General features: G+C 37.5%; 3 protein-coding genes across 9 annotated transcripts in view; 1 reads left to right on the forward strand and 2 right to left on the reverse strand.

Moving 5' to 3' along the window:
- The window catches only part of LOC117205462 (DNA-directed RNA polymerases I, II, and III subunit RPABC3), a 72,394-nt gene extending 66,867 nt beyond the window's left edge, over nt 1-5,527 (reverse strand). The window contains exon 1 of the mRNA XM_033443883.1: nt 5,395-5,527. Within this exon, the coding sequence (XP_033299774.1) occupies nt 5,395-5,467 (73 nt within the window). The 5' untranslated portion in view covers nt 5,468-5,527. The remainder of the gene's footprint in view (nt 1-5,394) is intronic.
- Nucleotides 5,528-6,484: 957 nt separating this feature from the next.
- LOC117205461 (ribosomal RNA processing protein 36 homolog) lies at nt 6,485-7,646 on the forward strand. The gene is made up of 3 exons (XM_033443881.1): nt 6,485-6,659; nt 6,811-7,324; nt 7,405-7,646. The coding sequence occupies exons 1-3, from the start codon at nt 6,615-6,617 to the stop codon at nt 7,542-7,544; spliced, it is 699 nt and encodes a 232-aa protein (XP_033299772.1). The 5' UTR covers nt 6,485-6,614; the 3' UTR covers nt 7,545-7,646.
- A 94-nt stretch (nt 7,647-7,740) lies between these two features.
- LOC117205459 (sodium/potassium-transporting ATPase subunit alpha) overlaps nt 7,741-25,911 on the reverse strand; it is a 172,686-nt gene continuing 154,515 nt past the window's right edge. For 5 of the 7 annotated variants that reach the window (XM_033443873.1, XM_033443878.1, XM_033443876.1 and 2 more), the window contains 5 exons: nt 25,237-25,538; nt 23,757-23,851; nt 14,467-14,641; nt 14,103-14,335; nt 7,741-13,462 (listed from right to left, as the gene is read on the reverse strand). In XM_033443873.1, the coding sequence (XP_033299764.1) occupies nt 13,342-13,462; nt 14,103-14,335; nt 14,467-14,641; nt 23,757-23,851; nt 25,237-25,538 (926 nt within the window). In that variant the 3' untranslated portion in view covers nt 7,741-13,341. Of the gene's footprint in view, nt 13,463-14,102; nt 14,336-14,466; nt 14,642-18,388; nt 18,484-23,756; nt 23,852-24,859; nt 24,955-25,236; nt 25,539-25,911 lie in introns of all 7 variants that reach the window. The other 2 variants (XM_033443874.1, XM_033443875.1) reach the window with 2 other exon arrangements.

The following is a 25,911-nucleotide window of genomic DNA, read 5'->3' on the forward strand; positions in this document are numbered from 1 at the left end:
AATTCCGGAATATCACAAAATATTTTACAGTTCATAAAACTTGAAATTTCATATCAGATGATTTAAAATCGAAGAACGAAGAGAGATTTTATTTTAGATAATAAGATTTTTAAGATTTCCTGGGTTTTGGAAATTTCTACTAACCTACTTTTGAGATCATCTAAAACACGAGAAACTTTCGGTATCGTGAGAATTTCTACAAATTTTGGAATCTTATTTTCAGTTTGTAGCTTCCAAATAATTTTGAAATCTATCTCTTCTTTTATTCAAGAATCATTCTCCGTGATAAGATAAAACGAAAAAATGTTGAGGTCACTTTAAAATTTTACTTTATTTTAGGATCGTCCTACTATATTACAAACTGAAAAATGTCAAATATTTTATTTCCAATTTTGCTCGACAGTTATGAAATATCTGTTTTCCTTTATTCTACAATATTTCCCTATTATTTTTCACGAACTGAAAGTTCACAAAATCTTTAGTATCGCCTCGAAACTCGTGATAATTCTTAGACATTTTACGCTTTTCTTTATTTTAGGATCGTTCTATGTTAGAAATTGTATGAATTTCAAATTCAATCTTCAATTACAAAGCTTTTAGTAGGTATTGATCTCTAACCGCTACTAATACTACAATTTATATGGTTTCCTTTAAACGTTGAATCGTTGTATGTTGTAAGCAGAGTATCGTTGTAAAGGTAGGATCGATCGAGTTGGAATGTCGCGGGCGTGTTCTGTAACAGCGTTTACAGCGACGTAAACGAAGCGTAACGTTCGGATATTTGGCGTTTGACGAAAATCCGTAACAAAATTGGAACGTCGGCCAAACAAACTGAAAATGGATTTACATGCTTCGCAAATAAAACACTGATTGACCGGTCGTTCAGACACGGATTGATCAGCGTTATTTAATTAACGGTGCTCGAATCGTGGGAATGGGACTTAACGCGACCTCCAACTCTACGGCTGACGCCAGGACCGTCGAATAAAATCGATTTCGACGGTAGAAGGCTCTACCGTTTCGTTTAAAAAACATCCTCTATCTACCTTGGCTTCAAACTATAAATTAATCACTTTAAGCGTTAATAAAATTATTATTTACTATCATACTATCCATAGACAAGTAATTTATACTTGCTGTCTGTATTAAAATATAAAGTAATAATAGGACAATAAGAAGATAGTAACAATTATGTAAAATCGAAGCTCAAATACCTATTGATTGCCATATTTCTTCAAAAGAATCTATAACCCTACAGATAAACATGTAATTTGTATTTAGAATAGTTAAAGAAGATATTGCACCATATTTTCCAACGAAGCGCTTTTCATCAAATTCTTTATTTGATTTTCATAGTATTACATTTCTGTAGTCATATGAAAGTAAATATAACTAGTATGAAATTTCACATACTTGGACCTAATTAATTCGAATAATTGGACCTAATTATATAAATGCTTCCATAAATGAAATTACGCGTCAATACTTCCTCTAGTCATGCCATAGTGTCTCCGCTATGAAATGAAAATAGTAACAGCAATATAAAATGGAAACCTATAAATTTGATCATTGCCACATTTCTCCAGTACACTTTCGAACTTTCAACCAACTCTCACTTTGTCAATAAAGTCTGTCACAGACAATGGAAAAAGTCAATAGATGGAATATATTGGAGCCACCCTCGCATTTGGTTCGAGCCACCTCGCGAACAGGAAACAGTCACGACACGATGTAAAAAATGGACCAGTAGAGGCACATGAGCGAACAACGGAGAATACAAGAAGCATTGTAGAAGAAGTTTCAGTTACAGCGTAATTGTCACAGGGAAACGGTAGTGACAACGGAAAAGCGCGGAGGGAAATCGTGTTATCGTTGAAACGTGTTAGAAGGAGAAAGGACGAAGGTGAAGATGCAATCGGAGCGAGTGAGGAAGAGAAAGAGCGAGGGAGAAAGAAGACCACGCGGCTCCCTCCTGAGATGACATCTCCCCGTGACCTTGGAACGGAGACTGACCTTGACCGTGTCAACCCCCACCAGGCTGGTCTAACGCGTCCCGGCTGCTCCCCCCTCCCTTCCATTTCACCTCCCCACGGCAGCCAGAGTCGCGTCGTATTACGCGAATGCGATGTTGCTCGGTGCTAGCTGCTGCTGCTGCTGCTGCTGCTGCTGCGGCTGCGGGCATCGTTGCTGCATCGACCGGCCGCAGCACAGACTGCCAAGCCCCCTCGTCTTTCACCCCTCGACCCCCTGGCAAACCCGTCATGACCCTCCCGTCCCACCCATCGAACTACCACCAAGCAACGAGCTGCCGGCAGATCGCGTCCCACCGCCCTTTTCATTCTATATACCTATATAAACGTCTATCCACATTTCTGGTGAAAGTCGAGAGGAATCGTTATATGTAGATATCTGTGGTAAATGATGACCGTGAATACTACATAGTACAAGATGGATAAGAATGAATATTGTATACGACGTTTATACCGAGGGCATCTACAGAATTTGAAGTGAAGATATAGGATATATAATTGGATTTGATGGAATATTTGAATATCGATAGCATCGCGTGATCCACCGTGTTCCCAGTCCCCGTCAACCATATCCGTATGTTTTTCGAAAAGGCTCGTAGCGCGTATAGAAGATGCGCGGGTGCGAGGCGCATCGGAACGATGGAACGATATTCACGTTGGCCGTTTTACAAGCCTCCCCTGCTAGTCGCTTTCTATTTCGTACGTGCATCGATATTGAATACCTTGAATGAAGATATACGGGCTAAGATATCTGGATTGCGACGGGTGATGTGAATTATCGCGATGGAACCCCCGTGGAAACGAGAACGAAGTGGTTCTATCGCGGTAAAAGTTTCCTACCGGACAGGCTGGATTTACAGCCACGTGGAGCGCACCGATTAGTCGCATTTTTCGCGAGGAATGTTTTCTGGAGCAACTGAATACGTAGCATGCACTGTTAAGAGAAGGAAAGGGAGAGAAGGTGCTTTTACCGTGTAGGAGCCAGCCTCCTCCTACTCCATCGTGCGAGCTGGCTTCGATACCGCTCCCAGCGTCCCGTCGCTCTTTTTCCCCACCCTTCGACTCCTTTCTCTTCCCCGCTAACCGAAATCCCATCTTTTCTCTCGCTCGCACGCCTAGGTAGCCCCACTAACACCCATCCGCGTGTTCGAACGCTGCTGTTCCAGAGGAACCCTTTCCCAGCGGTAATGTAGGTGAAAATATAGGGTGGCGCGCGATACAAGCCGCGCTTTTTCTGCGAAGCACATCGTCTGCGATACGTTCGATTTATTTGCGACATTTGGTTAGGAAATATATTACTGGATGAAGTTTCCCAGGGTTTGTGAATGAATAGTAAAGGATAGTATATATGTAGTATATGTATAATACAGGGAACTTTTTGAGAAAAGGGTGCTCTTCTGAATTTTCAAGGTCACTACGTAAAATTTAGACATCAAAGTATAGGGTGACGTAATGTTTCTGCGAATTACTTTGGCATCTAGGAAACATTTAATTCGTTCGATGATCGATTTTATATGTAACTTTTTGTTGAAAAATGTGTAGCTGTCAGAAGATTGTTGACGAATTGTAAAAGATTGTTGTATTTAATACATAGTAATATGGAATGACTTAAGATAATGAAATATCTGTAAATTTTTAGGATCACTATATGAAATTTCTAAATATTACTTCTTGTCTATTATGTTAATTTGAATACATATATCATATATAATTTAACTACGAATATGAATTCATTTTACTACGTATGTTATTGCATTCCCTCTCAAGCTTATATTTGGTACGCATTCTTTAGTATTTCTAAATAACCTTTCCTGCAAAAACTTCCTATAGAAATAAATTCAGTTTCATAAAACTTGAGTTTAACGTGCACGTGAGTTTAAAATTTCAAATTGTCCCTTGTTCTGTTCTGGAGAACAATCATTTTAGAACAGGTTCTAAAAAATTTAACATTCGTACTATAGAGAGTAGAAAAAATATCTTATCTTACACCTCCTCTCTGGTGTTTGATCTTTCTCTCTCTCTAAATTATTTCTTATAAAACAGGAAACAACGATTGATTAACTAAATACTTCGATTAACTGATTAATTGATTAATGAACTAAATACAGTGATGTGCTGCAGCTTATACAACTTAACTCACAACTTACAACTCGTCTTACACTACTTCTTGGCTCTGCATTCTCTACACTACTCTCTACATTGCTGTCTACATTACTCTGCCGCAACGCAACTCTCTCGCAGCTCTCTTCGCAATTCTACTCTGTTCACGGCTGCCTTTTATATTACATTTTGGTATGCACACAGATGTGGATGACCCATGGTCAAGCACACCTTTCTTAATTACTCTCGTGTCGTAATCGACCACGGGTATATGGCTCATCCGTCCGCACTTATATTGCTCTTATTACCTGGGGTACATTAGGGTTTTCCCCCTGATACTACAGTACAATGGAAATAGTTGAAAAAAGTGAACATTAAAGTTTTCTGTACACAATGTAAAATAGAAGATCGATAAGAGGTAGCGATAAATGGAATAACAAACAACACGCAATAGCGTTCCTTGATTACGAACGGTTTTAATGAAATATCTTGTGTCATCGAGACAATGTTTATACTCCAAATTGTCTCGACGATGGATTTGTATAGGGAGAAAGAAATATCAGTGGCGAATCTCGAATCAGAGTTCAAAATGATAAAAATAACTGTTTTGTCACAAAGAGCTGCCTTTCAAATTAAGTCAAACATACTCGACCCTTACGCCCTCTTTATACAAAGTAAATCACTGTACAGATTTGTAGAATTAATATCACTAAACTATTACGTTAAAATATACCAAGATATCTATAGACATGGAAAAAGTTAGATGAACAATAATAAATTTTTGATACTATTAAAACTGTCATTAGATAATATTACATATCAATTATTATTTTTTGGATGCGTAAATACATATGTATTCTAATATTAAACCGATATGATTTATTAATATGATTTCATAAAAACCTTTTTTCAGTATAACATTTCAAATAACCCGCCATTGCAGAAGACAAAATTGTCGACGAGTGACTAACATAATTTAGGCTATTCCAAACAATTATAGAGTATATGCATGGATGAATAAATATTGAGATATACACTTAGAACTTGTGTCAATTAGACACATTAGATTCTTTACATATTCGTCTACAGAAATTACTATTTAAATTATACTGTCACGCCATGTGCTTCCCGGCAAGGTCCTTAAAGAACGAGCATCGACGGAACGTTGTTTTTCTAACGCTTAAAAATGCAGCAACAACGGAACGTATTTCTTCGCAACAGTGGCCATAAATAGATAAGAGCTTAAAATGTGTTTCAGACTTACCCCTGTCGAATTTTTTCCCTTCTGGATCGATGTCTTTTACGTTGAAAATATCCTCGAACAGCACACCCGCCATTTTAGACACTTCTGATAGTGCTGCCCCCTCGTAAGGAATGTGAAATTTACATCCGAGAATGTAATTCAGAAATGTGTGATTTTCGTCATTAGAAATTTACGAAGTATGAAAGAACTACATACAGCGTAAGAAATGTCAATATTTAATTTTTATAAATATTAATAAGTCTTGTGGACCATGCCAAAGGTTATTTTTACAAAGTTTTACCTTAAAGTAGAAAATTAACATTTTCCGGAAATGTATTATTTGCAATAATTTATTTTCTTATAATGAGAATCTTAAATATTTTATTCTTTATGTAATAGAAACTATGTATTTCGGTTTGAAATATCTATGTTTTGTGAAGTTGTATTGGTAATAGAATCGTGATAGTGAACTACAAAGCAGCATTTTGCATTTGTAGCAAAACACCAATACAATTAGGAAGTAATGATGTTTATTAGATTTAAAACTCAGATAACCTTGAAAGCTCGATAACAATTAGGCAGAGGGAGCCACCATACAGGTTAACAGATTTTACGCAGCACAATTATATATCCTTTTTACGCAGTTCAAGCTAGTCCTATCGTGATATATGTATAGCAATAAGTCTCGACATTGATATAACGCGTTACGTAAAATTAGGGATTTCATAATGTTGCGCAATCACTAGGAAATCTGCAGAAAGTTACCATCGAATATGAAAGATTACGTATGTGAATTTACATATCTACTTAGTGCAATGCATACTTTAGAATATGATTTTTCATCTAAAAGTATCTCGTGTTATTATTCTTTTAATTACACATTTTACATGATTGAAAAAGTTCAATATAACTGTTTTTTCCCAAATCGTTAGAAACATGTGGATTCAAAACATTCTCACAGAATATTATATTAAGATCTTTTGTAGTATATATTATCTTAGGTTACTGAACTACGCAATCTATGTTTCGTAAAAAAGAATATTAAGTAATTTTATCCTTTTTAAACAATTTTGCAATTGATAATTTCAGATTAGAGGTCAGCACAGACTGGGATGATGATGTAGCATCATCTACCGCCATAATATGAAACCATACCTACGAAATAAAATGTCGGTTTCCTAAATATGTTGTGAATCAAACAGAACGATTGTTTTCTTGTTCAATATTCCTCGTTATTTAACATGAGTGATGAGGAAGATACTCTTCTTAACGAAGATAAAGATCAGGTAGATATTCATATATGATATTTCTTTCCTATTTTCGTAACGAACATAATGTAGGTTAATTTATTGTAAATGGAATAGGTTATATTTATATTGAGGAAAAGTTTTAAAACCATGGGAAATTTTAATAATTGAATAAATTTTTACTAATTAGGATGAAATTAGAAAAGAGCTCTCACAAATGAGTTTCGAAGATCTGCAAAAGCTAAAAGAGAAATTAGGTTGTAAAATATATAAGGAAGCATTGTTTGGTCCACGGAAGGTTAACAAGAAAACTGAATTTAAGCGAGAAAATAAAAACAGACCGCGTGAAATATCTTCAAAGAAGCCTGTTTCACGATTCAGAGAAGTGGTGCAGGTAAAGAATTATATTCCAAGAGACCCTCGATTCGATAGTCTATGTGGCACATATGATCCGAAGATATTTAAAAGAAATTATATGTTCATTAATGATATAAAAGAGAATGATATTAAAGAATTAAAAAAGAAATTGGTTGAGAGTAGAGACCCAAAAGAGGTAAAGAAGATCAAATACCTTATACAGAGATTGGAAAATCAATTACGTGAGGAAAAAAGAAGAAATATGAAAAAACAAAAAGAGTACGCAGAAAAGAAAGAGATTGTAGAAGCCATCAGACGTGGTGAAAAACCAGTATACAAAAAGAAGTGTAAGTAGACATATAAGATATTAATAACTGTAGCTCTATAATGTGTATTTTATAGTGACTCTATTATTCTTTCCTTACAGCTGAAAAACGAGTTTTGGAGTTAGTTTCTCAATATGAGGAACTGAAGAATTCAGGCAAATTAAAGAAACATATACAACGATTGCGCAAGAAGAATCAACAAAGGGACAGACGAAAGTTAGCATCAGCAGACTCTGAATAAAAGAACAAGGTATATGTGAAATTAAAATTTATACAAATTAAACATGGCTGGAATAATTACAGATGTATATAAGTGTAATAAATACTATGATAGTTAAAGTAAGCTCTCTTCCATTCATTTAGTCGCGCCTGTCCTGTAACAAATGTTTACGCCTGTGTGCTGAAAGTACCAGTCAGGAAGGTAGGATAAAGAGTGCTTTATTAATTATGTATTTTTTATTTAACATCAAAAGTAATGACACTTGGGTTGGACAATGTCTCTCGTTTCTTCCTTAATGTAATTCACGTGTGAAAACAGAACTTACAGAATAATCAATATGAAAGGAATCGTCAATCAGAAGAGATTGTTTGGTAGAGCGGTGTACATTTTCTTTTCATTTATCTCTGAGCGTGTACGTGTGTATATCTCTCTCTATGTTCGCACGTGTCTCTCAGCGTGTGTGGTGTGTATGTGTGTGGGGTGTGTATCATATATGCGGCGCTAAAACGAAAAACAGAAAAAGAGTATGAAACCCGTATGGAAAAGGCGGACCATTTAAACAGACCACCTTCTCGTGGGTCACCGTTCATGCGCGATCCGTTTGTCCGTCTGCAGTTATTTAAAATATGTACAATATTAATAAAACATCATTCATTTTTTTTTTGTTTATATTTTAATCATTCAATGATTCTGTTGTGATGTGGCGGGCTGTGCAGGGGCGACGTTTCACAGAATTCTCGTGACACTGTTCTTTGTTATTTTAAGCATTTGTTTTCTTTTTTATCTCCTCCTCAATTCCTAGAATTTTGATTTTATTTTTTGAACTCGAATATTTTACTGCCAATTATTATTGTGTTCGATCGCGGCAACAGAAAAGCGAAGAATCCGTTATATTAAAACACACGATCTCTCGCCCACATTCACACATTTCTCTTTTTCTCCCGCTCTTTTACGCCGATTCACCCGAAAAACCAGTTTTGCGACGATTGCGTTGTTTTTGGCGAGGTTACCCGTTTGCAGAACACGAAAAGATTTGCGACTCGTTTACCGAGGATTGTCTTTTCCTATGAATCCGCGGGCGTAATACAAGTGAGAAGAAAACGATGGCGTCGCCGAAACGAGGGAATACAATATAGCCGCAAATCCATCCGCGTAACCGGAAACGTTGCGAAAAGAAAACAAAGAAGAAAAGAAAAATACGGTTTCGTACGTAAAAGGGTCACTGAAGATGTATGTATCTCTAAATATGACGCGTTTCAAGAAAAAAAAAAAAAGAAAAAATATGTATAAAAGAGAAAGAAATAAAAGATCGATGTACCACGCGCACAGAATGAAGCAAAAGCGGATTCTCTCGTTTGTGTCCCGCTCAGTCCGCCGCAAGATATTGTGGTCTTAGACCGAATTTTTATTCCTCTCATCGCCACTTTTCCTTGATTTTCTATTTTTTCTCTCTCTCGCGCGCTCTCTCTCTCCCTTACTCTCATCATCGTCGTCGTTATACTTTTCATATCTTTATCTTTGTTCTCTTTTTTTTGTTCGCTTATACGTACTTTGTTTTTTTTCTTCAACAACACGATCTAGACTAAACCATATATAATAATTACATCTAATAATATCTTATTGTAACATGTATTATATTATAATTATTATTATTATATTATTAATGTTTAAATTATTTGCCTAAAGTAAAGAGGCGCACGACGGCAAAGCATTTTTTTTGGGCTCCTACGCCCCCCGGGCACGGAACACCCTGTCGACAAACCACGGATCCTCCGATCCAGCTCCGGTACCCATGTCGGGAGCGATTTTACTGAAATGAATGGGCCAATGCATCATCCCCCCTACCGCCATGCTTATACCTCGCTATCACTCCTCGATCTCTCTTCTTTTCGATTCTATCTTTCTTCTTTCCGTTCGCGTCCTATCTCAAAACACGGGGATCCGCTGAAGGCAATCTGTTTCCCATTTTTTGTTTTTCTTTTCTTTTTGTTTGGTTCGATTTCGTTGTGACAGGAATGATCGATCTTTCTAGATAACACACACACGGAGCTATCGGTATACACTGTCCCGCAACGTGAAACCAAGAAACACCATGAAAAACGGAATTAACTGGCATAACATTGAACATCTCTCTGCTTCTCAACATCTAGCACTGTAACGACTGATTCATGTTTTTTATTTCGACAATTTTCGAGCATTTTCCTCTTCCGCGAAGAAGAAGAGAACTGGGGACGTTTTTTTAATGTGATCATTTCGTATGTACTTTTTTGTCGGTGTGTAATCAAAGTTCGAGTTCGACGAGCAACGCGACGGTACACTGCTGCCCTCTATCTGTTTCTCTTTCTCACTTTTTTCTTTCCTGTCCCGGTTTCTTTCAAAGAGTTATCAGTTGGATTTAAATGACGATCCACGTGTCTCAAAAAACGATTCGGTTAAAGCTTCGCCGGTCCTACCGAATTTTTTTGATTGAATTTGATTATTCAAAATTCAACATGGTTGTTACGTGTTTGTGAACGGGACCGAATAATTCAACCAGCCCCTCGCGCGCACAACAGAGAAAATTCACCGGAAGGGCTGGAGGAAAGTCGTAGCCCTTGGAATATATATTTCTTTCTTATATTCGCGAACATGGTAAAATTCGGCGGGATTGGCAAGCGAAGAACGTGTTACGCGTGTACGGCACCTCGAGAACACCTCGATTATTGAACACTTAGGGTAGTTTTGGGGCCAGGGCCGCCGAGCGAGCGTCACCCTTCGTCTACCTGAATCCTCGACGGTCCGTTCGCCTTGATTCGCGCGGAACAGAGGAACCAGAGAACGTGGTAAACACATCGAGGCTGTTCGTTGATTTCGGGGTATCGTCGCAATTATGGCAAACGACGATGAAATTTATTCGACAAACGAGTTTGTCATTACCTACGCTCCGCCCCGGTTCTCCGCTCGAAACGAAGCGCCCTCTTCACCGACGTTGCCAGCGCATGCGCGCGCGTACACATCGAAAAGCCGCGAAAGCGAGCAACAAGGATTCAAAATTGATATATAGGCAAAAAGAGAAACGAAAACGAATTTTTGTTGGTATGCGTTTTTTTTCACATCGAAGAAGCTCGAAATAAGACCTGATATGATCGCACGTCTCGGATCGTCCCGGCCCGAAAAGTCGCGTGGCAGGCATTTTAAGTCACCTTCGTTCGTTTTGTTCATTTTTTTTAGATTTTTCTTTTTGTATTGTTGGTGGTGGCTTGTTGTTGCTCCTACAAAATTCGAAGGGGCGTTGTTTCGATACTGACACACACATACACACGACAGACCGCGGGTTGGTGGTACAGGGCGTTCTGCGTTCGGGGGTCAATATGATTTATAGCGAGCTGTCCCGCTGGCGTTTTTAAACCTATGAAGAAACTAAGAGAATGAATTTATACCTTTTTTTTCCTTTACTTTTAGTTTCGCCTAAGTAAGAATGTTTTTTTTTTACTGTTTTTCATCTGTCTGTATTTTTTTCTCGTTTCCACTCTGTGCTTTTCCTACATCGTTACCATCCTCTACTAGCATTTTTTAATATCCTGTTACCTCGACTATCATAGCGCCCTCACCCATGGAAACCACATAGCCCCCAGAGTAGCGCAATTATTTCGAATTCTTGCATGTCTACTTAGCTCGTCTTTTCTTCTTTTCTTTTAATCAATAACATTTCCGTAATTTATTTGTCCAGTTTCGTCGGTGGTACGCAGGTTGTCCAGTTCAGTGGCTCCCAAAACCGTGACTACCGCTTTACCATTTGCTCGCGCGCAACTTAAACAACGTGTATCTTCTCCTATTCTTACTATGTCCGTCTTCTTCTTTGTTTCTTCGTTTATCTAGTTTATGTATTCTCTTCCGTTGGTAGTGATTCAGTTGATAGTTACTCATTATACTGTCTGTTTGCCGCCTTCGTTCCCCGTGCTGCCCCCGCGCGTCTAATACCTTTCTTCTTTCTTCTCTTTTCTTCCTTTCGCATTCTCATTTTCAGCTTTCTTTCTTTTGCAGTCCAATCCTGGCCCGTTCTCTTCATTCGCGTAGCAGCTCTCATGCAGAGACTCACAAACTACTAGAATATCTACACGATGCGACTTCTGGCTTCTTCGACAGCTACTCGGATTTTAAAGACTCGAACCGAACGACATTACTTGTAATAAGAATAATAATGAGTACTGTAAACGCGCTTCCATTACTTCTGTATTCTTATTCTTTTTTGCTGTTTTTTTTGTCATTTTTTAAATTTCTTTAATGTTCTTTTTATTATGCTCTCTCTCTTTCATTCTCGCTCACTCCCTCTCTGTCGCGTTATGAATAACTTTTAGGGCGTGCCAATCTAGCGTACTGATTTTCTCGTTTCATTGTTATTTTTTTTTTCTTTAATTAACAATTAAGAAGTTTCTATGTAAGACTGTAGGTGTCACGAGACGTCTATCTGTAAATACGTTTTTCTTTCGTGTGTGTCGACTGCGAATGATATATTCTTGTTATCGATTCTTAAACTTCTGCATCAGTATAACATTTATAATACCGCTCTTATTTATTTATTTTTTTTTTAAATCGTGACTACATTGCATTTTTTAATTCTTTTTTTTTTAACTCTTAACAAGGGCGTGCCAATCTAGCGCAGTGTTCTTTTGCTCCTTTACTTAAAGGGATGCCTATATGAATATTTTTTTCTCTGATATCACAAGACATCTAACGGAATGCTCCATCGATGCTAAGTTATCCGCTTTTTTTTTTTCTCTAAAAGATTCATCCATGTCGTACACCCGTCGACGTTCATACGGACGTGCGCGTTATCCGACGATTTGTCGCCATTTTCAGTATCCCTCCGTTTCCAAAAAGATACACGGGTGTCCACTGCCGGGCTTGTACTTTTCATACAGTCTCTTTTATCCTCGATGACTCCATTCGACGCCGTTTTTCTTCTTTTTCTTCATATTCTCGTGTCTTAGGCCCTACTGTTTATGTACTTCTTCTTTATCATACGTTCGTCGATGATCAGATGGCAGCACTAATCCCTATAAACCTCGTGAATCATATCAGACGTGTGTGTACCCGGAAGTTTGAAGTCTTCCCGACGACGTTGCTCGTAGAACCCTTTATTGTTTCTTCGTCGATTCCTTCGATGTTTCTCGAACGACGAACTCTCTGTTTAATGATACACCGGCACGCGCGTGCAAGCAACTCGCAGAGCCAGAACGACGAACGTTTTCTTCTTCTTATTTTTCTCATATAACTTCTCCTTTTTTTCTTCTCCCTTTTCTATCTTCCACTTCGTATTTCGTTCTTGTTTTGTACTTCACACACCATCTAACGAGAGTGCTCGCAAGCCACTTATCTACTCCCACGCGAGAAGCGCTTTTTATTGTTTGTTCAGTAAAACAACAGCAAGACACTCTATATTGTAATGACTATGGCTATGGTTCGTTCGACGATTCGGCTCGGCTGATGCGAATTGTCCCCATCTAAAATAATATCATCATCACGCGACAGTACGGTTAGACCCGAATAGCACGCCCCATGGGTAAAATATGTGTGTGTGTGTATTTAACGTGAGTGATTTTTAACGTTTTCATCTTTTTTTCCCATTGTTTGGTTGTTTCATGTTTTTTTGTTTTTTTGGTTTTGTTTCGTATATTTTTTTTTGCTCATTTTTTTTAGTTATTAGTTTCTCGGTGTATATCTGCGTGGGTAATATGCATATCTCACTCTCTCTTTCTCTCATCATTCTCTCTGCATCTCTCGCTCTTGTAACTCTTGCGCGCGCGCTCTGCGTGTATGATTAAATTTTTCTTCGCATTTAATAGTAAGTTTCTTGCTCGAGCCAGCCTCCTGGATTCCGGCGGAGGTAGAATCGTCTCGTCTCGTCGTAGATGAAGATGGCGAACATGAAGGGAATTGCGGGCAGCCACCAAACGAATCTGAAATACACGACAACCTATTAACTATTCTGTTCTTTTTGTTTGTGTCTTATTTGTAGCAACATATGGTCACGTTTCTACATATATAAACATGTACATATATAAACATGTACGTTTCTACATACATTCTACATATATACATGTAACTAAGTAAAAGGTGGCTATATACATGGAAATGTGATTCAAGATACCTTGAACGATTGGAAACATGAATGAAAAGGGGAATAACATCTAAGAAATCTAAAAAGCTAACGTTATTATTGTTATGTTAGAAACGCGCCTTAAGCTCTTAGATTACATTCAAGATACTTAAGAAACATTGCTTTGTTATAATGAGCATATTATTATGAAAATATAGAGACCTAAGGTATTCGACATTAACAATTAGAAATTTGAATAAAAAAGAGCAAATATCTAGGCAATTAAAAGACTGAATTATTATTATATTAGAAACATGTCTTAAGCTGTTATATTTCATTTAAAGTACTCAGAGAAAAAGAAGTAGTAAATACTTGTTCCATCGTTTGCAGAATTTCTTCTAATCTTGTAGAGAGTGTACGGTATAAAATCATTTTTGTACACGTGTCTTGGATATAGGAAAATGATTTAAAAAACGTATTAAACGTAATTAAAGGCTTACTTGAGGGGGAACATGCGGAGACCCTTGTCCATGCCGGGTGTGTAGCTTAGGAACGCGGCGAGGGCGGTCTCGAATATTAAACCAAAGTTCAGGGCCCAGTTTCTCATTCCCTGGTGGATGATGGAATTACGTCGCGTCTTACAAACGATCAGATCGGCCCACTGCACGATAACGATCGAAACGAAGAATGCTGTGTGGCAGGTGAATTCCAGTGTCTTACGATCCCTGTATGTCTGTGAAAATATAATGAGAATATAAGTGAAAATTATTCTTAACTTTAATTTCTGAAATTTATATTTAAATATTTGATAGAAGGAATAAATTATGATTGAGATTTGTTATTTGATAGTTTCTTAGAATTTACCCATTCCTGGCCATAGCTGTCACGAAGATCATTGATAGCCTTGGAGTCCCATTGTTTTCGAATACCGAAAAGATGCAGCGGCAGGAATCCGTTCTCAGCCATAATTACGAAGTAGACGAAGAAGCCGGCGGCTGCCTGGATCATACCGATCTGACCATACGCCATCGAAATAAGCCTGTGCATAGAGAATTCCATTTAGATAGTCGTCGATCGCTCGGAATCATGGGCTTTGCAATAAGATTCTGACTTTCAAGGAATTCATTTCTGCTTCAGTGTACTAACAATTTCTTCAGAAACGAGAAGTACATATGCGATATGCAAAAGATAGAAAAAGAAGATTTCAATTAAAAATCAAAAAGAACATGTACATAGTTCATGCTCGGCTCTAATTTCTTTACCGTTCTAGGCATTCGAGGAATCTAACAAAAATTCTAGAATACTTATCAATGTCTCTGTTACGTTGCATTATGGTTTGTTAAGTGAAATATCCAATACTCTTTCCGATAAAAATAGAAATTCGGATAAAGAAAATCGAAAAGTCATACTTTACTACGGCCTTGCCTATAAAGAGATAAAACACGAATCGAGCAAAGATGATCATTGTTTTAAAATAAAGATCTATTATTTCGTATAAATGTTCGAATGAAAATAAAAACGTCCGTATTGAAGAAGACTTTTGAAGTTATTTTAAAAAAGCATCAATTATTCACAAAGGGATTACCCAAGGTATCAACTAAGCTATCCCTACTTTCTATATCCTGGGTATATTTTTAAAGAATAAAACACCTTCCTTTTCCTAGGAAAATATTATTGTAAACTCTTTGAAAGTCAGACGAAGCATCTGTATGTGTCTGCCACTAATCATCTAAGTTCGCCTCTAACAGCCTAAGGTGGTGTTCATACGGAAGCTGTAGTCACCTAGGATTTGAAATGCGGATTACTTACCGACTCGGAACGCAGGCGGTAACGATCGGTTCTTCACACTGATGCATGCCACACAAAGCGCAAGGCACAAAGACGCACACATTTTTCATGGTTATTCATCGTCAAGCCTCACGGTGTATTTTCTCAAAAAGATAAACAATAATCGAGCTTCCTACATGCAGATTTTGGTGCACATGCAAAAGGTAGCTCGGTGAAGCCGTGAGATTTGACGTGGTCAGCAAACGTATCGAAGCAGCATCAAGTATTCATTAGCATCCGTGTGTGATAATTTCATTATAGAGCTAACTATGTGGCTGGTTGTTTTCTTGAACCTTTTATACTTTGCTACAAAATTCGTGGCCATAAGAATATTGGAACTTTCGGTCGATTGATTTATCGTTTTAATAGATTAGTATTTTTAAGAATCGATTGGAAGTTATACAATTTTTAGAAGTTGCACGAGCTTCGATCAACCTCGAATTTAATTACCGAAATTCAATATGATAAAATCCTTCGAATTTGTGTAAACGCACAAGTTTCATTAGGGACCTACATATTTTACAAGCTCTATGTAATAAAGTTGTTATAGTTAACGTAATAAATACTTAATCATCGTCAATAAATACTTGATCGTATTAAATTCGATCACCACAATTTAATACACAGAATAGCAGGAAAATTGATCGCTATTCGAATTTCACACGAAGATTTACCACTATCAAGATTATTATGTTTCATAAACAACCAGTTCACATCGATTAGTTCCACAACCATAATAATATCATTCCCATGCACCAGGCCGCGTGTCACGCATTATCATCAGTCAATTAGCTTGGTCAGGCGTTGCAGATCGAATAAAGAAAACGAAGAAAAATCATGGCGTATAGTTTTTAAATCAACGGATCTCGCGTGTGAGGCACGCGGCGAAAGATTTCATCGGTCAAGAATATTAGGATAGAAAATAGAGCGGGCAGTAAGGCGCGTCGTCGAAGATTATAAAATAAATTACAAGCTGTTAGTGACCCATTATCTCTCGTTCGTGTTATCACTTCATCGTAGTCAGCCTTTTAATAACGTAAAATCGACTTGTTGATTATTCTGAACATTGTTCAGGCCGTGCACGTTTCTATCACTATCATCGTTATTATATTACTTTTTCTATAAATTACGAAGCAGCTCAGCTTAGTTTTGCTCATTCTTATTAACTTGTTAACTTTTTTCGCACTTTTCCTCTACTAATCTATTTTTTCTTTTTCTTTTTTTTTTTTAATCGTCGATACTTTCTAAGTTACAGCTTTAGTACACATCGCACACATACGTAGTGCAATGGCTACGAAAATACGTGTAAATCGTTTGTAAAAGAAACAAATAAAAGCTGGACCACAAGTTTTTTTTTTTTAATTAGGCGCAAGACGAATCGGCGGTTAGTTTCGTTCGAGCCGTTCGATCGAATCTTTTTTTCTAAGTGTGGCAAAAGCATTTGGCATTCCCAACACTGTAACTGTTCCTAGATTAGGTTACTTGCTTGTGCTATCACTAATCAACTAATTTTCCTAAAGACTTTGTGTTACTTTCAGCCTTCGTCGAGGCTTTGTAGAGTGTCAACCGAGACTCTTTCAGATCTTTTGTCTTCTTTTCTTATTTTATTATCGTTTTCTTTTTTTTTTACCGATTTTATCTTTTTTCGTTCATCTTTCTGACAAATCTCTCGACCAGACTAATTTTACTAAATTGTTATCACATTTACTCGGTTTAATGGAACTTTAATCGATACTATATCTATCTTTTTTATTTTGTTTCAAGTGTTTTTGATTCGGGAGAAGAAATTGGTCGCGATTTCGACTTTGTGTTTACGTGTGTGAAATTTCTCAAATATTTTCCATGTATTATCATTTTTTTTTCAACGGAGTGCAGACGAAAGTGCACACAATAAAATACGATATAAAAAGAACAATTTATCATTGTCGCGTGCAGTAAGAAAATAAAGATCAAGCGAGTGACCATCGAGACAATGAGAGATCTGTAGTTCAGAAATAAAACGTATGACTCCGACATTTCAGTAGACACTCTGTCAATGGTGTGTAACAATCATGTGTTCCGTGTGTTATTTGCGTACGTATGCGTACACACATACGTATGCTTCCAGTGTGGTGCGTAAGACAGGCCAAATATTAATTAGAAATTTCTAATTCTCTCCATAATTACTAATTTCTTCATACTTCGTATCAATTTTATATAATTTGTTTTATCATATTATATAAATAATTTTCTTTTCGAATAAAAAGAATTTTTGCTGGTTAATATGAGGACGTAAGCTTTGTCAAAAATTCGTCAGAGATGTTTGAGAGCACAATTTTGCACATTTAATAAAATCCTCACGAATCCTATGAATTCAATTTCTCGAATTCTGGATTTAAATCTCAGAGCTCTACGGAAGAAATTTACACGATTTCGAAACTGACTGGTCGACTTGCTATTCGAGATTCATTGTTCAATATCATTTCCATGGAATAAAAAATATCCATTCGAATGCCTTTCGAATTTTCCTTCATTCTCAAAGGTATAATACGATCCTTCGAACTTCAACAATTCTACGAAATTCACGATAATTTATCTCGAACACCGCTGACTTGATTAATCTCCGATAAAAATTCTAAGATCATCTAGGAAGCTCTTTTCTATACAGAAGCTATGAAAAACTATGAAATTCTCAGTCTAAAAAAAGAAAACAAAGAAGATAACATAAGGAGGTAAAGCTATAAACAAAGTCTCTCAGAATAATCAGCAGCAAAGATTTGACCATCCAGCGCACCACGTATCTGTGTGTATGTCTCTCTGTATATGAATATGCATGTATCTCTGTACGTTTCTCTGTACGTTATATGTAAGTAGGTGTTCGTGTTCGAATGTTAATATGCGTCTGCAGCTTTGGGTGTGAGTGCATGGGTTTTTGCTAGATAATAGATTGGTTTCTCTGGTGGGTAGTTGGGAGACCCACCTTCGGTTGACAAGATTGTCTCTGTAAGGATCGCGGGGCTGGCGTTTCATAATGTCCGACTCCGGTGCCTCGTAAGCTAGCGAGATGGCCGGCACCTGCCATCCACCATTGATTAGAAAAAATACGTGTACCAAGCACCCCGTACACCGTACAAGATAGATATATATATACACACATGTATGCATATTTACATTATATTTACAAGATTAAAGTGCAGACGAAAGAGCCAGGAAGTGCCACGTGATCTTACACTTGTAGTCAATACAGAGCTGACCAAGGAAAAGAAGAGAGATTCGTGGCTGTTTTCCATTGGCCGTGGTTCCTACACTTCCTCTCGTTTCGTTCTTCCCACAGGAAAATTATAACGAAACTTTCGTACGCTTCCTCCTGGGGAACAACTACCAAGGGGCTGATCTTCCGCTGAATTGCAACTTTTATTGTTACGTATATTTATAATTACGTATAAGCTTACGTAAATATCTTTGTATGTATGTAGAGATATGTAAAGTAGCAATATCGGTATCGAGAGTACGATATAATCGTCCATCGTTTCTTTGCGAGTTTGTAAGTTTGCTTCATTCAGCGTTCGAAGAATCGGTCCTCTGAAACGAAGGGAAGATACGCGTAATATTTCGCACATTGAACGTGACTGGAGGATCGTGAAAAGGTTCCTCGAATCACGAATGTGATCTGTGTAGAAATATTCCGTGTGGAATGATCACGATCATTCATTTCATCTAGACTTCCTTACTTTTTCCTGCACCTCGAGTACGTATAATTTAAGCTTCAGTTTTGTTAGTACGTATCTCCACAGGCATATGACCCCTCGATGCACAGAGAGACGTTGTCACGACAACATTTTCAACGCTCGTTTGTCCTCTTACGATATCCTCGAACAACGAAAAATGTTGACGAATCAGTAAACCGGAAAATATTCCACATACTCAATGGAAAAGAAACAGATAGGCTGCTCTCTGGTGCACGAGGGATCGTGAATGGCCTTGTTCCTCCCATGTTATATTAATATAAAATGCAGATCGTGCCCGGTGAGAGTCACGAGCATCAGATGATAAATTTCGATCGGCGAAGAAAGGTGGGTATCTTTATAATAATTAAAAAAGTATGTCTCGCTCGGTCGTTCAGCGGTCGTTAGAAAGTTGCCAGTCGCAGAAGTGGTAGAAGGCAGCGGCGGTAGGCAGCGCATTACAGAATAAAATGTGAGAGGACTGTAAAGAATAAAAAACTGCAAAGAAGAGATCATGACACCTAAAAAAAATTGGTACAAAGTGGTGCCATATTTATTTTGTTCCGTCTCAGATTACTTCTTTCGTATTTCTCTCTCTCCCTCTTTCTCTCTCTCTCTTTCTCTCTCTCTCTCTCTCTCTCTTATTTTTCTTAATCATCTTATCGTATTTCCCTTCGGTCACGGTATCTTTCGTCTCGTTCGTTACGGTTCGTCTTATGCGTGGATACAACTTATGAAAGTATAACAAATGGTTAAATAGGTGATATAGTAGATCAAACAGTGGATAATATAAAATATAGAAGTAGTAGCAGCGGCACAGCTGTGTGACAATAGAGTATTTAAGAAAAGTAGTATAACGATAGTAGTAGCTATCTTCTTTTTTCTTTAATAATAATAATAATAATAATAATAGTAGTAGTAGTAGTAGTAGTAGTAATAGTATTATTTACTGGTAGTAACAGTAAATATGCGTGTGTGGTCGTGACGGCGTTATTATTGTAAATTGTAAAAAAAAAAGAAACGGTAGTAACAAGAGAAGTGTGGTAAACAATCGTGAGAAAGGATTTTATGCGAAAAGATAATGACTATATGGATATGGCGGGATCGATATTACGATGATGATCGGAGAAAAAGGGGGTCAACGATAATTGCTAATAATACCGATGATAATGATGACAATGATGCTGATAGATAATAACGATAATAATGATAATAATGAGATAATTAGCAAGGAGATGAATAGTAAATATAATATATATATATATATAAATATATATATATAATACGACTATATCGATCTATGTAGACAATTATATATAAAATAGAATCGAGACTCAACTAGCTATGACTCTCACAGGCGAACATCGTTGAGCAGGAACAACATCTATTATTAAACCTTTCGATAATTTATAAAGAATCTTAACACGTGTTATCGTATACGCACGCTTATCTCTTCCTTCTTTTTATAAAAAGCTACTTTTTTTTTATATATAAAAAGGTATTTTTAAGATTAAAGCGAGACAAGCAGAGTCGAGAATTTTCATTAAACAACGATTCACCGATACTGAAAGAAACAATCTCCGTGTAACATTGGCATTTTGTGAAACTCCGCTTCAAATTTATTGTTCATCGATCCCTTCGTCGAGTTTCGAAACGAACGTGTTAAGACTTTCTACGACGACCACAGTCGCTCCTTTCAACGAGACTCGCCTTACACTACTAAGTCTCAAAACTAAGCCCGTCACTTGGTTACAAGATCGTCGAGAATCGATCGATGCAGAAGTAGCAACAATCGAAATCGAACTGAGTTGTGGAACTTCTTTAGCCAACATCTTCAATAAACAAAGAACCACATGCGACAACCACGAAATTACGTCATGTTCTGCATCGGATTCTTCCACGCGTTTCTCTTCACGAGTATGTAAACTTGTTCACCTTTCCGTCTGCGCATGTCCATTTTCGACTTCAGATCAAAGAAAAGTGAATGACAAGTGTCTTTGTAGATAGTAGAGTTGACTTATACGATATCCGAACGTTCAACGACCATCGTCGATGATATTCAGGACCGTTTAATCGGTCGACTGGAAAGAAGGATCGTGTTGTACTTGGGTGGTTGGACGTAGCGATCAAGAATCGAAAAGAAAAAGAAAAGAGCAAAGGGAAACGAAAGATCGGTCGTTGATGTTTCAACGAGGCAAAGTAACGACTTTCGCCTGTTGCGTAAAAAGGCAGTCGAGGTTGGTTGAGGACGAGATACAGAAGACGATAAGAGCGAAAAAGGAGAGAAGATTGGAAAATAAAACGTCGGATGAAGCAATGAAATTGAGAAAGTAGGCGAAGTAAACAATTTTACGTAATAAATAATACTATCTAACAAAAAAGGATTTATAGTAATGATAATAATGACGATGATGATGATGATGGTGTCGTATCGGAACTCGTGGACGACGTGTTGTCTGGTAATTAAAAATATGAATGATCGGATGGAAAAGCGACGAAGATCGAGGAGATCGATCTGTGCTCCTTTGAATCTCGATACGTCATCACCGATGGAACTGATTTTTTTTTTTTTTTTTTAGAAGAATAAAACGAAAACGAGGGAGAAAAGAAGAGAAAAGGACTTCCTTGTCCGTGGTGGGCCAGACGTGGCAGCCGATCGATGACAGCGACAGAACTTTTTGATAAAAAGGGAGGGTGGCGAGAAGATTAGAGAAAAAGCTGAGCTGGAAAATATGAAGTAGAGAAATAGTATCATAGAGAAAGTGGCAGAGGAAGTGAATAAATAGATAGAGATGGGCTTACCTTTGGCGTTAACGAAATAACACACAAATTACAAGCGAAGATCACCGTTACGGAAGCGACTGCTTGACTGGCAATATTTGTATTTTGTCTTTCTTTTCGTGTTCATTCGAAGGAATGAGGAAAATCTTCGAAAAAGGAAGTTGACTGATTGCTCGTCCTACGATATTTGAACAATTCCAGCAAATACTTTTTCTCCGCAGATGACATTTTATGATAATCGATTTATATCGTACGCGATCTAACGATAATATGGATAACAGATTGTCGATAAAGTTAATTTAACAGACGACAGGCAAAGCTTCTCGCGCGATCTCAATTGAAATTGTTTCGTCGAACAATCGAAATCGAGTAGAATCGGTTAGTCGTGGACGAGCAAACGTCACCGATCAAGATTCACAATTCAGCTTTGATAGATAGAGAATATATTAAAAGTTGAGAGTAGATAATAAAGCTCTATAGTGTGTGAATAATACCCAGTCACCAAAATGCCCTCATGTGTTTTTATACCTGCGTGCACCATTCTGTTACCTTGTTCGATCATTCGGTCATTTATCATCTCCTAGCGTGTTTGACAGTCCTTCGACCAAGGCATCGGAACAAATTAAACCCACAGCCTTTAGCGTTTCGACCAACAAACTTACAAAGCGAGGAAACGCAAGTAGGAGAAAAAAGATACGGAAACAAAAGAAAAATATAGAAAATTATATATATATATACGTATATACAAGAACCATGTACCAAAATTTCCTTATGTTCCTGTTTTATCTCAAAATACGCGTTCGTTCACGTGGAAGCTCGAGCGGGAAAGCTTTCTTTGTGACAGAAAAAGCGTTTTGGACAATCCTTCAGACAGTTATGCTTCTCTTCAAATGCGAAACGCAGGATTTTATCCATATTCTTTTTTTTTTTTTTACTTTCTTTCTTTCAATGCGATGCGTTTAGTTGAAAAGTGGCATTCACTCGCGAAACAGCAACCGTTTGGTCGTTCACGTAGAAATTCGTTCAACAAACACAGTACAGTCAATTAATTCGACAAACTTTCCACAAAAAAAAAAAAAAAAGGGAAAAAGAAACAGAGAATGGAACGTAAGACAAAGAAAATAAAGAGAAGAACTGAACACGAAGAACAGAATACAACATCGAACAATTCGTATGCACACGGACAAAAATCAGGCTAGGGATTAATTTGTAACACGAGAATCGTTGTCACCTCGTTCACAGTTCCTCGTGGTCTGCGCGTATGATCGGACAACGAGTTTATACGATTTTTTTTTTTTTTTTTTTTGGGGCTAGAAACGTGTCGTGATATATCTCAGTGTCGTTATTTGTTTCTTTTTTTCTTCTTTCTTTTTTATAGTGTCCGAGAGTATATACGAGACAGAACTAGCTACTGTACAATAACGATAGGAATAATATAAGAGGTGTAACGACCAATAGATGGGCAATGGAGACTCTTCTGTGACCTGATTCCTGAAGTCAAAGTTTCATCGTATTTTCTTAGAAAAGATTTTCAATACCGTGTCACTTATTTCATTCTATTTTCAATTTATTTCGTCCTTTCAATTCTTAAGTAAATTTCATTTAAGAAAAAATTAACGATGTGATAATTCTTGTTAGATATATTTAACCGTATAAATGAACAAAGCTTCAAGAATCAAACAGATCACGTCACCGATTACTCTTTCTGACCATAAAAAGTATCAGTGGTGTAGTAGTAGTAATAGTAGTAAGTAGTAGTTGTAGTAGTAGTTGTAGTAGTAGTAGCAGTAGTAGTAGTTCATTTCTTTTTGTCAAGACTCGGTTATGTTGTTGATGTGTTACCTTTCGTTAACTAGCTTGTCAGTGAAGGGGTTTCGTGGATGTCGCTTCATAATATCGCTCTCTGCCTCCTCGTAGGCAAGTGAGATGGCTGGCACCTGACGTCATATTATCAACAGGCTCAGTAACAACGCCAATAGTTAGAACAATGATGAGTATCGTTTCTTGCTGACCCGCGATACAAGGATGCTGACTATCCTCGCTTTTTTTCAGATTCACGGATTCGAAAAGAAATATAAATAAAGAAAGAATCGATGCAAAAGTGGAGAACATTCTTTCTCTGTCATTTTCACAAAATTTCTATACACTCTTTGAGCAATTTTATGTTTGTTTTAACGGTTCGTGAGTTTCCCCGAAATACGGTTAGCTTCAAATTGCAATAATTATCTTCTAATTACAACGTGATCAGTCAGCATTCTTGCGACCAGTGAGTATCATACGATGAGAACGCAGAAAAGGTAAGCAAAAAATCAACTGAGAGAACCAAATCGATCGGAGCAATGAGGCAGGAAGTGCGAAGGGATGAAAAAGGATGTACTTCGGGATCGGTTTTCCCCCGGATCATCAATTCGATGATCTTGCAAAATTCCTTCGAGAATTTCTTCTTTCGTATCTGGCTCGTCACATCGACTGTGCTTTCGCTGGAAAAACTTGATTATATCTGAAAGTACGAGTACCTTGATCCTAAATGAAACCTCTTCTATCTCTAAACTCACATCTAAATGTATATAACACAAAACATAATTAAAAAATCTAGTCTCAACACAAATTTATCAAAGTTGGATCAAACAGAAATTAACGCGTCTCAAGATCTCAAACAGGATCAAGATTCTCGTGTTCCAACAATTTAACAGAGAGACAAATTATCTCGTATGTGCAGCGATTCCTCTGCAGATTGGTTTTCGCAAACATGGCCACCTAAATAAAAAGGGTACAATAACTGAAATCGATAAAAACTAGCTTCCATTCGTCAAAAGGATGTTCCTAGATGGTTGATCTGGCGATACTGCGATTACCGGAGCTCTAGCTTGTCCTAAACAATCGCACGAGTCTAACTCGATGTACTTCGAGAAGCTATCTTTCCCGCAAATTGAAAAATAAAAGACCTTTCGTTGACGAGGTTGTCTCGATAAGGATCACGAGGCCTTCTCTTCATGATATCCGATTCTGCATGCTCGTACGCCAAGGATATGGCTGGCACCTGGCAATTCATCGTTTTTAAACACACAATCAGCACGTATGGTCTTTTCCACGGACGAATGGAATCGATTATTCCAATGATAAATATTCAGACAATTACGTAATGCTGAAAATCTTCGATTAAGAATAGGCGAATGTCAACGACACCTCGATCGATTTCATCGGAATATGAAACTCGTCGAGGAGTCGCCGAATTCGATACGAAATCTTCGCTGTTTGCGTTTCGAGCATGTCTAACATGTGATAGAGATGATCGAAACGCGAATGGTAAAATGCGACTCACCATGTCCGTTCCCAAGTCGATGCAGAGAATAGTGACGGTACCAAGAGGCAGAGGAATGTCGCAAAGGATGAACGCCAGGAAAGGTGAGATCTCGGGGATGTTCGAGGTGAGGGTGTACGCGATGGATTTCTTCAGGTTGTCGAAGATCAGTCGACCCTCCTCGACACCGGTCACGATCGAGGCGAAGTTATCATCGAGCAGAATCATGTCGGCTGCTTGCTTGGACACGTCAGAACCAGCGATACCCATGGCTACACCAATGTCGGCCTTCTTCAACGCAGGAGAATCGTTCACACCATCACCTGGAATTATTTAATAGATCCTAATGCAATTGCAAGTTAATCGAACGCCAAGTTGTATGTGAAATGATTCTGTAGGAATAGGAATATAATGCGAAGGTTTTCTTGTTGAGATGAAATGTTACAGATGGTAGGAGGGACAAAAAGAAGTTAGTTTAGAATTTTGTTGTTTTAGGAAAGTCAGAAATTCATTGAAACAAGGGAAATGGCATTTGTAGAATTAATTGGAAGAATTAGTAGGAGATTCAGTATAAGTACAACAGTGAGTATGGCAAAGGATTTCAAACGTTTGTTTGTTGCTCATTTAAATAATAATCCACGTATGGCTCAAGGAATTAACCGAGTCTAATACAGAAGATTATTGTTATATATATGC

This window comes from Bombus bifarius, unplaced genomic scaffold (assembly GCF_011952205.1).
Source record: "Bombus bifarius isolate JDL3187 unplaced genomic scaffold, Bbif_JDL3187 scf7180000007990, whole genome shotgun sequence".
Classification (NCBI taxonomy): domain Eukaryota; kingdom Metazoa; phylum Arthropoda; class Insecta; order Hymenoptera; family Apidae; genus Bombus; species Bombus bifarius.

Excerpts from the sequence above, each read along its gene's own strand:
- LOC117205461 (XM_033443881.1), top strand. The coding sequence starts at position 6,615 with ATGAGTGATGAGGAAGATACTCTTCTTAACGAAGATAAAGATCAG. Across the intron at positions 6,660-6,810 it reads TTAACGAAGATAAAGATCAG|GATGAAATTAGAAAAGAGCT; the intron begins GTAGATATTCAT and ends TTTACTAATTAG. Across the intron at positions 7,325-7,404 it reads ACCAGTATACAAAAAGAAGT|CTGAAAAACGAGTTTTGGAG; the intron begins GTAAGTAGACAT and ends CTTTCCTTACAG.